This window comes from Herpailurus yagouaroundi, unplaced genomic scaffold (genome assembly GCF_014898765.1).
Source record: "Herpailurus yagouaroundi ecotype Mexico unplaced genomic scaffold, PumYag 163, whole genome shotgun sequence".
In the NCBI taxonomy this organism is placed as follows: domain Eukaryota; kingdom Metazoa; phylum Chordata; class Mammalia; order Carnivora; family Felidae; genus Herpailurus; species Herpailurus yagouaroundi.
In genome coordinates this window covers 11,269,154-11,283,566 of record NW_024412404.1, presented here as the reverse complement: position 1 = coordinate 11,283,566, position 14,413 = coordinate 11,269,154, and the positions used below count along the sequence as shown (strand labels likewise).

Sequence of the window (14,413 nt, the reverse complement as noted above, 5' to 3'; positions counted from 1 at the left end):
GGGGGGGGGGGGGGGGGGAGAGGTGGGCAACGGAGGAGGGAAAGAAAGGAGCTGGCAGGTGGGGAAGGGGAGCAGGGTGGGTGGGGGTGCCCAGGCAGGGGCCAGGAGGACAGAGGGTGTGGAGGGAGGCGGGGGATCAGAGGAGAGGAGACACAGGGTGCGTGGAGCATCCAGGAGGGAGTGAGAAGCAGGAGGAATAAAGAGGGAAGACAGGTTAGCGGTAGCATATGGGACCAGGGACAGAGAGCGGTGGGACCCCAGGCAGAAGAGAGAAGAAGGGATTCAGTGCAGGGATGAGCCACAGGTGGCATGGGGCCCGGGAGGGCACACGGCTCTGCCACACCGCTCAGGCCCCAGAGGCCTGCCGCGTGCCCTGCTTGGCGCCCTCCAGTCTGCCCAGCCCCACCCGAGTCTCAGAGCCCCCGTGGCCTTTTAAGCCCAGCGCAGCCCCCAAACGCCCATGTGGCACACACACCCCCGCAACTGGTGAACCCGGCTGCCCCGTGGACGGGGCAGCGGAGGACAGAGGTGGGGACGAGACACACACTTGCTGTGTGGGTCCCGTGGCCCTGAGCCCGCAGGTGGGAGCTGCCTCGGGCCTCCTAGCCCTGCTGTGAGAGTCCCACAGAAGGGATGGTGGCCGCTGCCGGACGGGGAGCGCCAGGTGCCGCCCGAGGGTGACTGGGCTGCCGGATGTCTACGCCTGTGTGTGTGTGCACGTGTGTGGTGGGGGCAGGGCCGGGAGACAGAAAGATGAAGGTGCGTGGGACACAGATGGGGGTGAGAGGTGATGCCCTGCTGGGAGGAGGGCGGCTGCTGCTTCCCACCAGGAACCACCCCTTCCGGTGGAAGAGATGCCCAGGGCCCCCCTTCCGGGTCTTTGCTCTGGCAGAAAGGCAGAGGACGGCACAGCACAATAGTTAGGCAGCCCAGCGCTGGAGTCAGACATGCCGGCACTCCTCTCCAGCCCTGTCACTTTCTGCTGTGTGACCTTGGGCAAGCCCTAGCCCTTCTCTGGGCCTCAGTTTCCTTCTCTGTAAAGCGAACTGGTTGGATGTGCTGCTCTCTGACCCCCTCAGGATCCACCAGGGCTAATGCTCCAGGACGGTCTCTTGGGCTCCTGGCTTCCGAGGGGGCTCTACTCTACAACCCCGGGGGGGGGGCTCCCCCTGGGGCAGCACAAAGAATTTCTACGTGTGAGGGCACTAGGAGTGGGCTGGGGAGGGACTAGAACGAGCTGCGCCAAACAGCGATCGATCGGTGCTCCCCTCCCTCTGGGAAGGGTGAGTACGAGGCCACAGGCAGCCTCGGTGGCTAGGGAGACCGGCTCAGCCCGGAAGCTGAGGCCTAAGCCAGGAGTCAGTGGCCTGGAAGCTGGGCCGGGAGAGTCTGTGAGAGCAGAGTGCTGCGGCCTGCATGCTGGGGGACGGGAAGGGCTGAGATGGGGGCCTCGGAAAACACCCCCGGAAAGTCCAAGGGGAAGAGACTGGGGCGGAAGGATGGAGGGGAAAGTGAGGACTCACCTTCTCGCCTGGTTGGCCCTTTACTCCCTGGGGCAGCCACATGCAACACAGGGTGTAGGGAAGAGAGAGGCGGGGAGAGAAAAAAGAAAGGATAAGAGAGAGGCACACACACAAGAATCTGTGTTAACGGCACAACGACCAAACAAAAGAAATCACTGTGAAATAAGAAACAAAACAAAACACAGATGCTGACACATGACAGGTTCCGCGTCCAACAGGCACAGCACCTGGACGGCTACTGCCTTACCCCCGGGCCTGGCCCCAGCCAGCCGTTCTGGATAACCGAGAGAAACAGTGGCCGGGGCCTTAAAATTAAGGCCCTCTCAGAGTGTGTGTGTGTGTGTGTGTGTGTGTGTGTGTGTGTGTGAGAGAGAGAGAGAGAGAGAGAGAGAAACCCACCTAGGTCAGAAAATCTGCCTGAGAAGCCATGTCCCCAGGGCCTGGGTCACTTGAGGTGGGGGGGGGGGGGGGATAGGCAGGAGGCAGACTGCTGTGAGCCGGAGTTTAGTTGGTTTGAAGGTCCAACCGAGTACGAAGCACAAAGTTTTGCCAAGCTTAGACACACTGAGAGTCCTCAGGGCCGGCCAGGTAAGACGGTGGGAGGAGGAGGACAGACAGTAGGACATAAACATCAGGGTGGATGGGGGATGGGTCCGGGAGGCAGAGGAAACTGGGGAATCAAGTGACTGGCAGGTAGGCAGCTCCAATCCACTGAAGCCAGTGACGCCAGCTCTGTGGAACCCTGGGAGCGGCTCAAGCATTTCACACCCACTGGCCGCCGCCCCCCCCCCCCCCCACTGTCCTTATCAGGTGGCTCAGGTTAGGACGCCTGCTGGGCAGCCAAATGGGTCCACTGTCACATTTAAGTAGCGCAGGTGGCAAGAAAGCCCCCAACTGGCTTGGAAAATAGCCTTGTGCAGAAAGAAATGGGGAGACCTCCTGGGGCCCGCCCTTCTGCCCCCACCACGGAGGATCAGAACTAGGCTCGGATGGACACTTCCTGGGGGCACGTGTCCACAAGGGCCCAAGGAGGAGGGCAGAAGCAGGGCAGGACTTTGCGTTTTGCAGTCGCCCCCTGCAGGCTGGCAGGGGCACTCGGCTTAGAGACCCCTGAAACCTGCCTGTTAGGAGCGAGGATTGTGGCATCTGACAGTCAGCTTGGGTACAAACCCCAGCTCCTCCCCGATCCTGGGCAAACCGAGACTCAACATGCTTATCAATAGAACGGGTTCTTGCAGGGCTATGGTGGAGAACGTGCCGGCCCAGGCCCACGCACGGCGAGCTCCGGAGAAAGGCTGGCTGGCTGTTCCTTCCCTGCCTCGGTGACAGCTCGGAGGGGGGCGGGGGGGGGGGCAGGGTTTGGAGGTAGACAACTGAAGCAGAGGGACAGGGCCGGGCGGGAGCTTGCGAAAGACACTTAACATCTGAGCCTTGATTTTCTCATCTGAAAAATGGGGGTGGAAACCGCGCCTGCCTCAGGCAGCGCCTGTGGGGCCCGCTAATGCGGTGAGGCTCTCAGCACATCAACGCCCAGCACGCAGTGAGCGCTCTCGGGTGTTAGCTGTGACGTGGCCGCCTTTTCTCTGAGCTCACGCCAGGCACAAGTAGGCCACGCCGAGGCCTCAGGCCAGGCCGGTGAGGAGGTGAGGTTATGATGAGGCAAGGCATGTGAGTGGCGCGGAAGGATGGCGTGGGGGTAGTCAGGGGGCACGGGGGAGCCAGGGTGGACGTCGGGGCTGATGGCCGGTGGGGAGTCGGGGGTAGACCGGGAGAGTAGCTTGGGCACGTATGTTCTAGACCCGTTGGGTGGCGGTGAGGCCAGCATGTGGGCATCACTACGTTGGGCCGCCCGCGGTGCCTCAGCTGCCCTTCCTGGCCTCTAGAAGCCAGAAGGGATGGCCCTGGTGCTGGGACCCGCGGCCTAGTGCCGGCCTTCCCATTCCTCAGCTCCATACCTTCCCTGCTGGACATTCTTGTTCCCCTTTCTTCACCTAAGGTTTCAGCAGGAAACATTCAGCGTTTAACTCCCAGCTTCCCTGTGAGGATTTGGAGACACTTGTCCCCGCCAGCTTCTAGTCTCTGTCTAGGGGAGGCGCCTCAGGAAGCCAGCTCCACAGCGGCTTCCATGGGGCATCTCGGGCCGCGTTTCTCACCATTTTCTGCTGCTCTTGCTGGGGGGTGTGGAGCCTCTGGGGAGCCTTGGGGGTGGGGGTTGGCGTGGGTGGGAGTCCTCCTGATGTCAAGAGGGGCTTGGGCCTCATCCTGTCACCCAGGAGGCGATGGACCAAGAACTCGATCGGTGCAATTTCTTGGGTGTTTCCTTTGCCCTGGGGGCCCTCAGGAAAGTCAGACTGCAAGGTCTGAAGGACTGGAATAAAACTTCTTCTTCCCTTCTTCCCTGCTGTCCCTCTCTGAAGCAGGCCTGGGTAGGGGGAGACAGAGGCCTGACCCCCTCCTTGGGGCTGGGGACACTGCCATGGTTTGGAGGACAGGCCACCACGAAGAAGCAAGCAATGGCCACCCAAGCAGGTACGAATGCGCCAACTCACCACACGTCCAGGAATCCCAATGGCACCTTTGTCCCCCTGACAAAGGAGGCAGAAACGATTAGATGTGGCTGGAGCCGGGCCAGCATATAAAGGACCCCGTGGGCCAGCTGTGCACCCCAGACCTGCTTTACGTAGGCAACTGGGATGATGGCCAGGGGTCATGTGGGTGAAGTTGCCCATTCAGCCCCCAAGGACTGTTGGGCAAGCAGTCACCCCATCGGGCACGGTGCTGTGGAAAGTGCACTAATGCAGGAGTCTGGTCCCTGGCCTGAGCCTCCGTTTCCCTATGTGTTTCATAAGGGGTCTAAGGCCCTTCCTCTCTTAGACTTCTGCTGTCACAATCTCTTCCAGCTATGGCCAGGATGGGCCATATCCTTGATCAGTTCAACTCCAAGGCCCAGAGTAGGGTAAGTGGTGGCCCCACGTGACAGGTGAGTGGTTTATCTGTGCTAGAGCTGGGGCGCAGTGCCCATGTCCCCCGGCTCCTCCCCAGGCGCTCTGAGAAGGTTACGAGGGAGCCCTTCTCCATGCCCTTCCTGCACCCCCAGCAGGGACGTGAAGGACGGTGAGCCATGGGGATGTGCCTGCATCACAGATGTGAGCTGCTCGGAGGGAACCACTGTGTTTTGTAGCCAGGGGTTACATCTTCTCACTCTGGAAATCTGCTTAGTAAGTTTTGTTCCTCTCCTTCTTGCTAGAAAATATTGTTTTGCAGTCGCATGTGTGAAGACATCATGAAATCTGGGGCGGGGCCTGCGGTTTGCTACGAGTCCGGAAGGACGGAAAGCAACGGGGGCCAAAAATTAGATGGTGTCTGCCCCGGCTTCCTAGGCAGGAGACAGCTGGGCTTGCGGCTTCCTTGAAGGGGGTGGGCATTTCTGGGGTGATTCTGCATCTGCTGACCCCACCGAGGCAAAATGCCTTGAGGGACAGCTAGCGTCTCAAGATGTGTGTGGACGCACAGAGAACAGCATGCGGCTCTGAAGTCAGGTCCTTGTCACACACACAGGCCAACGGGGTCTCCGGTAAAACTTTCACCCTTTGCAAGACATGTGGGGCAGCAGTGTTGGTTATAAGCCTGGATCTGTTTTTGTAGCCTCCTTGAGCACCCGTGTCTCTCTCTCAGGGGGCTGCTGGGAGGACGCCATGAAATGGGGTCCCGGGAAAGCCTTCTCCCAGGACGTGGCACCTGGTGAGTGTCGCATAAACGGAGTCTACAGCTGGTGAGCCCAGCATGGCCGCGGGCAAGGGAATTTTATAAGCGTGTCGGTACATCACACTCTTTGCATTTGACAAGGGGCTGGGAGCAGCAAATCTTTTCGTGGGTCGTTCCCAGGTTCCCTCCGTGGACGAGTGGCCCGCCCTTCCTGCTGAGGACACCAGGGCCTGCTGGACACTGGCTGTGCCACCCCCCACGGCCCACTCACTCTTGGGCTTTTGAGTGATATTGCAGGACGTGTGTACTGGTTTCTTTTTGTTTCTTTTTTTAAAACTAATGTTCTTTGCAGTCCTGGCCATAAAATGCTCGGGTTAGGGACAGGCATGGAAGGGCCAGAGACTGGGAACTCTGTGAAGCAGCCCCTGCTCTGTGAACTGCCCCCAGATGCTTTTTAAAGGTGGAAGTTGTCAGAAAAAACAAAGTCTGCCCACGTTCTCCCCAGTCATCTGATTTTTCCCCTCCTTGGGTTTCATGGGACCGCCTGACCCGTCCTTCTTTGCTCCGGGGCTCACACTTAACTGGGAGAGTTTCCATTTTCAAGGCCGAACACTCTCCCACATGCATTTCATTAAGAAAGTCACTGCTGGACATGAATCCTAGAAGCTGCTAGATTATCAAGAGGCTACAGCATAATTCATGTCTAAAAGAGGAGAAACTGGGATGCACAGGAGGGTCTGGACTCCAACGGATGCGGCCCCTGGCACAAGGGAGAGAGGGCAGCCCGGTGCCAGCCCTCGCTCACCCTCCATACCCCACCTTGGCCCTCTGCCTGGCTCCAGCATCTTGCCTGACTCACCAGACATCTGAGGCCCCATGATATCTAGTACTCAACGCATCTCTGCCCCAGGCTACATGGCGCGGAGCAATGTCTGTGAAGACTTCAAAGATTGTTCTCAAACGTCAAGCAGAGGCTACGGGAAACAGGTGTGAAATGGTGTGTGATAACATGGCCCCCCCCCCCCCACAGGTCTCCACTGAAGCTTGGACAACTGGACAAGGTATTTTACCTCTCTGGGTCTCAGTTTCCTCAGCTATAAAATGGGTATACTAATAGCCATTTCACTGAGTCGTTGACCGAATCAAATATATGAAGAGTGATTAGCATAGTGCCTGGCATGTATTAGGATCTCAGCAAGAGAGGGCTATTAGTATTTCTTCCCCTTTTATTCCAAAGTCCCCAGGGTTCCTTGGCACAACCTCTCTAGCATTCAGAAATGGTAACTGGCGGGGAGAGGAAACAAAGTTTTTGAGTCTACTCTTACCAGAGGTCACAGGACAAAGGAGAGACAGCGGTCTTAAGCTAAGCTGGTATGCAGGATACCCAGGAAGGCCAGTGAGCTGCCTCCCCTTCCAGCACCCCCTTAGCGGGCCTTCAGTCTAGAGGTCGGGTCCAGCCTTAGAAGGGCCTTCATGCTGTCATCTGCCTGCTTGGGGCCCCAGGAGAAGTTTTCGAGGTTAGAGGTACTGGACAGAGGCCTCTCACCCAGATACGCCTGGAGGAAAGCAGCCACCCAACCTAGCCAGCCCTTAGTGGAGGAGAGCAGGCGAGAGAGACACAAAGGAAGGAAGAAATGCAAACTACTTACTGGGAGGCCGGGTCTTCCAGCGGGACCCTGAAATAAAGCGGGAAAGAGTGAGGTTTCCAAAGGTCAAGGGATAGTAATACCTAAGCATTCCACCCTGCCCAGCCAGCTGTGTGACCTTGACGTCACTCGTGCTCTAGGAACCTCTGTTATTTTATGAACAAAATGAAGGTAGGGCCTTGATTACTGAGCTTCCTTTCAGTTCTCGTATTCATTCATTCATTCATTCACTCATTCATAGAGGTCTCCTCCAGGCCCAGGGTAGGTGCAAGGAAAAGAAAGACACGAATGTCACCTCCCGTGTCTCTGCCTCTCATCACTCAAGGATCATTAAGGCTGTGGGCCTCACCACCACATCCCCTTCCTTTGAGCCTTTTGGTCTCAGTCAGTGCGATATGCTGTCGGCCAGGCCTGCGTGCCGGCTCTGGCCTGGGAAAGGGCCCGAGGGGGTCGGGGCTCGTTCTTCCCCGTTCTACCACACAGAAGAAGTCAGATGCCTGCTCCGACGAAGCCGGTCCACCAGGAGATGCATCTTCCGGCTCCAGGGAGCATGGCCAGGGAGCGAGGGGGTGGGAGAGGGGCGGCACCCTGGGGGGCCTCTTCCCCTCTGTTGGGATGGCGGAGGAGGCAGGACTTCCTTCCTCTGATGCCTCCAACCAGCATCAGACCTCTCCATGATGAGCCGGGGCAGGGCATGAGGCAGGAACCTGGTCCCCCTCATACACGGGACCCCGTGTGGCTCCAGGAGCCTGTCCTCACGGACCACATCGGTGTCCTTCTCAAACTCTTTATTCCTATTTTCCTAGTGCTCCTGTCTAGCACAATTCGGGGCATAGACTAAAGGCTCATGTAATAGATCCGAAATCCCACTGAAAAGCGGGAGACATTCGACAACATGTATATTCGTGCTAATAATTGCCATAGTAGCAATATGCAGAGCTTAGGAACGAAGCAAATTCCAAGAAAATCATGTCTTTTTTGTTCTGGCACTCAGCTTCCAGATGGGTCTGCTACAAGAAGGTGGCAGAGAAACTGCTCAAGTAGCTGTCTCGGGGCATCACGTAGCACCTTGTAAAGGGAAGGAAACACCTGGAGAGGGCTTCTGGAACTGAAAGGCGGCCCTGGCATGGTTGGGACACGGAGTCCAGGAGAGACGGTAACAGAGACAATAGGACTGAGTCACAAACATGGGTTCCGGGGTCAGCCTGTCTGTGCTCAAATCTCGGTTCTGCCACGTCGCGGGCGGTGCCATAAGCGAGCTGCCGGGCCTCCCTGGGTCTCAGTTTCCTCACCTTGTAAATGGGAGAACAATTATAGCTACTTCTTAGGATTAAATGAGATAATGTATGTATAGCACAGGGGCCGGCACACAACAGTGCTAAATAAATGCTGGCGATTACGACAATTAGAGAAGAGCACGGGCAGGAGTACGTGGAGCTGGCTTCGGTTTCTCCCTGCTGAGACTTAGCTACCAGATGTGGGTTCTCTCCTTCTAGACATCCTGCTCTTCACGCAAAACCCAAAGCATGACCAGGGGTGGGTCTCAGGGTGCTCACTGGAAGACAAATCCTTCTGCTTCAGGGCTCGGACAAACCCAGGCAGCACTGGGAGTAAGTCACCTGCTCCGGCCCTTGCTCCTGAGGACATCCCAGAGGCGGTGGGGCAGTGACTCCCTCCTAGAGAACCAAGGTGGGGCCCAGTCAGGGAGTCCCTGGGGAATGCTGGGTAATGGCACGCACGGGCGCAGGGCCTGTCCCCATGTGTTCACTGAGCTTGATTTTGCCCCCACGGCACAAAACATAAGCTCCCGAGGCTGGGATTTTTCTGTGTTGTTCATGGATGTGTCTCTAGTGCCTCGAGGAGTGCCGAGTTCTTGGTGGATGAATGAACCTGCGGGCGATGCTCCAAACCTGGGAACTCCACCTCCTTCTTTCCCGGGCCCCCCACAAACACAGCTCAGCGGCCAAATGTCCTCCTCACCCCAGGGCTTTTAGCCCTGAGCCCATACCCTCTTCCTGTCACTTCTGCACTGCCTGGGCCTGATGTCACAAGAAGCCGGGCAGTCGCCGCCTCACACCCCAGGGGAGGGAATGGGCCGACGGTTTCCAACCTCACGATCTACCCCAAACAGGGACAGAAGGGACCTACCACTTTCACCTACCGCTCCTGTGTCCCAACTACCTACTCCTCCTACCTCGTTTGCACACGGAAGGGACTTCTCTTGGGTCTCAGTACCAGGAAAAGCTGTGTTTCACTCGTGTGCCTTCAACAACCCTGCTTTCCTCTTTGCTCTGAGCACCAGGAAGCCCGAAGCCAAGTCAGCGGCTCGTCCTGCCCAGGGTATTGTGGTATTGTGGATCCAGGCTCTGGATCCTTTTGCTTTCCTGCCTCTGCTCTCCACCCTCCTCCACTGTTTCCGTGTCCAGTTTGTAAATCACCCTGAAATAGTTTTTCGAATAAGGTGGGTGGAAATGTATGAAATAATAAATAAATTAATGAAAGCTCACAGAATAATCATTTCCCCCTTAAAATTAACAGCTTCTTGGAATCTTTGTGGATCACCAAGGATTTACATGCGTTAATATGTTCTAACTGGAAGAAAATACACACACACACACACACACACACACGCGCGCGCGCGTACAATTACATATATATTCCTCACAATTCCTAGAGGAGTCACATACTATTACTATCCCCATTTTACAGATGGGGAAAGCAATGCACAGAGAGGTGAAGCAGCTTGCCCGAGGTTACACGATTAGAAGAGCCAGGATTTGGACCCAGGCAGTCTGGTGCCACAGTTCATGCTTGTAATCACTATATTAGGCTGCCTCCTTACAAACGTGTACTAAGTGTTAGCTAGTATTTCAGCAAGGATCACCTTCAGTCCGGGTAGCAGCTGGCCATCACATATTTCCCTGTATTTCTCTGGAGAAAGACACCTCCCTACTTCCCTCTGTCATCTGTTTCGATCTCACAGTCTCCATTAAGAAGTTCTCTCTGAAATCCACAGCAGGCATGGCCAGCAGGTGTCAGCTTGAGTGCAGACTCCAGTGGATTGGTAGTGACTGAGTCAAGCATTATGTTAAGAAGCCTCCTGATTGATTAGCAATGTCTGCCATGGACACAAAGAGTGGAGTAGCGGTAACTACAAGGTTTCTACCAATTAAGTGACTCGTGCTGCTACTTAAATCCATCCTCCGTGGTTGTGTTCTCCGGGCACTGGCCATCCCGTGCCCACAGGAGCCTGGGTCTTCCAACTGGAGTCCAGAGCGACCCCAGGAGGGGTTCCAAAGAGACACTCAGAGGGTGGGGACAGGTTTGTGACCAGCTGCCATCTATCTCCCTATCTCTTGCCTTCCTCAACAGGATTCTTCCTTTGCAGGAAGCAGACAGAACAGGGCTAGGAGGCGATTCCCACCCTGGCCAGCTTCCCATTTCCTCCTTGTGGTTTCAACCAGAGTTGAGTGAAGGTGTAAGACACACACAGACGCTGTGCAGACCCCCCGGGGGTGGGAGCACCTGCTCTGGCTGGGAACGGTGCGGGGTGGGGAGGCCCGAGGAGTGGGGGAAGTGAGGACTCTTTTTGGCTTCGTCAAAAAGAAGAGGGGGGAAAGCAGCCCATTTCCAGCAGGTGGTCTGTTGAAGTTTCCTATGGTGGAGTTTATTTTGGAAGATTGATGACAGGAATTGAGATCTGACATCTAAAACATGCCACGATAAATCATCCCCCTGCTTTCAGAGACTGACACGATTTTCCTCCCTCTGTAACCCGGCAGTCAGAGAGCGGGGCAGGGCCGTCAGCACGGGTTCAATGTGCCTTTCGGGACCCGACGGAATAGCAAATAATGGTCTTACGGCAAATCGGGCCGGCTGCTCTCGCAGGACAGACCGAGAGGGAAACCGGTGTGGCAGTGGCTGCTCTGAGGTAGGGTGAGCATAGAGCAGCTTTCGGGAACCCTGATAAAGATCTGATGTGAGGGCTCCGCCCTTTCCACTCCAATCCCCAGCGCCCCCGGCAACCTCTGGGCCTTTTGTCCAGGTATCAGATGCTGCCCTCAAAGCAGACGTGCCCCTATTCTCTGGATCCATTACTTCGGGGAGCCAGTCTCTTTGGGCTCTTCTCAGGTTCTCTGGAAATGACTGGGCTCCCTTGCCCCGCCCTGGGCCTTAGGGCGACGCCAGGGGAAGAAGCCTGACAAGCTGGAACTGGTATTGTCTCCCAACCCAGCCCACTGAAATTGATCCCCTACATCAAAACACCACCACCAGCAGCGTGGACAGCACGTCCTCAGGAGAAGTCCACGCTCAGAGCCACGCGCTGGCCTGTTTACCGAAAGGCCAGGAGACCTTTCAAGGACCAGAACTGAGAAGAGATTATCTCTTTCTTCTTGCTAATACCCGGAGCTTCTTTGAGTCCAGTTGCTTCTTCTGGGGACAAAGGAGCTGGGCTGACAATGGGGCAAGCCAGCCTTTCAGATTGAAATTGGGACCTACTTTGCCCCCGGAGCCGCCATTGTCTCGCCCTGAGAGGTGCAGAAGTGGTTGGAAGGCAAAATGGCGGCCTCCTTCCCTGTGTCAACATTCTGGAGGGACCCCGCAGGCTTCTGCAGAGGAAGGTCCAGGGGTGCCCCTGGAAGAGAGTGGGGCCGGCTGTCGGTTCCCCCACCCGGGGCCCGGGTTACCAGCAGGGAGCAGGGCCTTTCAGATGTGCAAGACCGGGCGGCGGCTGGAGTTACTTACAGGAGGTCCTGAAAGAGACAGAGAAAAGGCCAGGGTCAGTGTCACTGCTGGAAGGACAGGCAGAGCCGCCTTAGAAGCAGCATCCAAAAATTCTTCGGCCGAGGGGATTCCATCTGGTCTTTGGAGTTTGTATTTTCCTGGCCCACTTTCACCGATATAATCTCTTCCCCCTTTATTTCATCTCCATATTTGCATTATTGGATGAGAAATCCAGAGGTCTGGGCCCCAGGCGCAGCCCGGCTGGGGCCCTAACTTCCCGAGAATAGTCCCCTCTCGCTTCCCACCCCAACCTGGGTACGCGGCTGCTTTCCAGGACACAGGGCCGTGGGCACCAAGGCAACACGGCCAAAGGCCAGCTGTGCGACAGAACCTCAGGAGATGATGGTTATTAGCAGGCTCCTTGTCCTCTCCACGCTCCCACGAAATGCAAGGGAAAACAAGCAGGAAGCAGCAGGGGCGAACGACATTTCTCACTAGGTTCCCTGCCTGATGTCTCTCTGGCCTGGTTTCTGTTAAGCGGGTGAGTCAGGCGTTTCTACCCTCCTGGGTCTGCTGCCCGCTCCCTCCTCCTCCCCGCCCTCCTGTGCCCAGGGATCTCCCTCCCTCTGCACTTATCTCTTGTCTCCTTCTCCTGTCCGGCCCCCCTCCTCCCGCCTCAGCAATAGCCCATGCCAGCCAAGAATTGCAAATTCACAGAGGGGGCAGGATGGGTGCGGAGGAAAGGTGGGGAAGAGGCAGCAGCAAGTTAGGGAGCTAAAAGCATGTCTGCCGAACATGAGTCATGAGACCCCCAGGGCCGGTGGGATCCGCAGCTGGGCCTGGTGTGTCCGCCGGGCCCCTAGCGACCTGGCCACGTTAACACAGCTGCTACTCTGTTGCGTCTTTTATGCTCGGCCAAGAAAGACTCCTTAAGTTTCCCCTTGCTCCTCACATTCCCAAAGCCGGCTTCCTTCTCTCTGCCTTCATCTGCCTGCCTCTCCGTCCGGCCAGGAGGATACAGCCTCTTTCATGCTGGCCCCTGTCAAGCCATCCCGTTAAGGGGGAACAAAACGTTTTAAATTAGGAAAATAATAAGTCAAGAGGAGTAGTGACCGGGCGGAGAGGCCCAAGGCAGGCCGGGGTGGTTGAGAACAGCGAGAGGGAGGGAGGTTGAGGGAGGAGGGGAGCGTCTGGGACCTATTAGGCAGAGGGGCAGGGGAATGTCACCCAGAATCTGAAAATATCCGCTGAGTGCAGTTTGCCAGAGAGGCCAGCCCAGCTGGAAAGTCCGTGCCTCCCGGCTGGGGGAAGCATTCTCATGAGAAGCAGGCTGGTGACAAAGTTCAGTACACGGCCATTTGGGGATGGTTTAGCCACATGGAGGGCAGATGCCCCGCACCCTCCGGGCCTGACAGGGCCCCAGCTCCCAGCGCTGCAGGCTCCGGCGAAGGCCCAGCCCGCTGCTAGCAGGCTTTCTGCTGCATGTGTATGCCCCATGAGGCGGGCCCGATGAGGCTGGCACTCAGCCAGCTCCCGGGAGAGCCATTCGTTGGGTCCACCCCGGAGCGATAGAAATTCTATTAAAGATTCCGTGAGTTTTGGGGGCGCCTGGGTGGCTCAGTCAGTTAAGTGTCTGACTTTGGCTCAGGTCATGATCTCGCGGTTCATGAGTCTGAGCCCCGCGTCGGGCCCTGTGCTGACAGCTCAGCACGTGGAGCCTGCTTTGGATTCTGTGTCTCCCTCTCTCTGCCCCTCCCTGCTCACACTCTGTGTGTCTCTCTCTCTCTCCCCAAAATAAGCAAACATTAAAAAAAAAATTAAAAAAGAAAAGATTTCAGGAATTTTTATTTATTTAAAAAAAATTTTTTTTTTTTTTTTAGTGTTTTTATTTATTTTTGAAGGAGAGAGAGAGACAGAGCACAAGCGGGGAGGAGCAGAGAGAGAGAGAGGGAGACACAGAATTCAAAGCAGGCTCCAGACTCTGAGCTGTCAGCACAGAGCCCGAAGCGGGGCTCGAACTCACAAACCGTGAGATTGTGACCTGAGCAGAAGCCGGACGCTCAACCGACTGAGCCACCCAGGCACCCCAGGAGTTTTTATATCATCCTCACTGCCATCATCACGGCACACGCCTCTATGGTCCTCCCTCGGTGCCAGGCACAATTCTAAGTGTTCCCCATTATGGAGAAGGTTCTATTACCCCCACTTGGCAGATAAAGAAACTGAGTCACAGCAAGTCAGAGCTACTCCACCCAGGCCCTTCACTACAGTGCCCCTCTCCACACCTCTCCCTCAGCCGCATGCCCAGCTTTTTTTCAGCCTCTGTCTCCCCTCTTTAGATCCTCCCATCTCTCTGTTTTGGGCTCCTTTTTCTTATGCAAGGGAAGCTGGCTGGGTCAATCTCTTCCAGGCCCACCACTCCCCCACCCGAGGCTTCAGGAATGGGAAGAACCCAGGTTTGTCACTCGATTCTGTACCTTAGGAAGGGAAAGACGTTAGGGGAGTTGTATAAAAATGACATGTTTCTCCGGTCAGTGACGATCCTTAAGTGTTTCCCCTGAACTCTTCAGGCCCTGGGAAAACCTCACTGCGGCCCTGCCCCCACCAGCACTGGATTTCAGAGCAGCAGCTTCCGCGAGTGCTCCATTCGGTGCCCAGCAGTCAGAAGGTGGCTTGGGAGCCTACGGCTTTGCGAGATCCAGCAGTGCCTTGCGGTTATAGATGGGCCTCCCAGGTGGCCGCTTGGCCATTCCTCAGTAACACCGATGCCGACTGACCTGTTCCACGGCCCAGGCACCAGAGGACAGGGTCACC

The 14,413-nt window shown here is 56.5% G+C and overlaps 1 protein-coding gene across 20 annotated transcripts in view; it reads right to left on the bottom strand.

Moving 5' to 3' along the window:
* COL13A1 (collagen type XIII alpha 1 chain) overlaps positions 1 to 14,413 on the bottom strand; it is a 146,443-nt gene that overhangs the window by 73,637 nt on the left and 58,393 nt on the right. For 12 of the 20 annotated variants that reach the window (XR_005793453.1, XR_005793461.1, XR_005793452.1 and 9 more), the window contains exons 3-6: positions 11,621 to 11,628; positions 6,878 to 6,904; positions 4,073 to 4,108; positions 1,524 to 1,550 (exon numbers count right to left, since the gene is read on the bottom strand). Coding sequence is in view for 9 of the 20 variants with exons in the window: in XM_040485247.1 (XP_040341181.1) it covers positions 1,524 to 1,550; positions 4,073 to 4,108; positions 6,878 to 6,904; positions 11,621 to 11,628 (98 nt within the window). In the remaining 11 variants the exon portion in view is untranslated. The remainder of the gene's footprint in view (positions 1 to 1,523; positions 1,551 to 4,072; positions 4,109 to 6,877; positions 6,905 to 11,620; positions 11,629 to 14,413) is intronic. The other 8 variants (XR_005793457.1, XR_005793454.1, XM_040485249.1 and 5 more) reach the window with 3 other exon arrangements.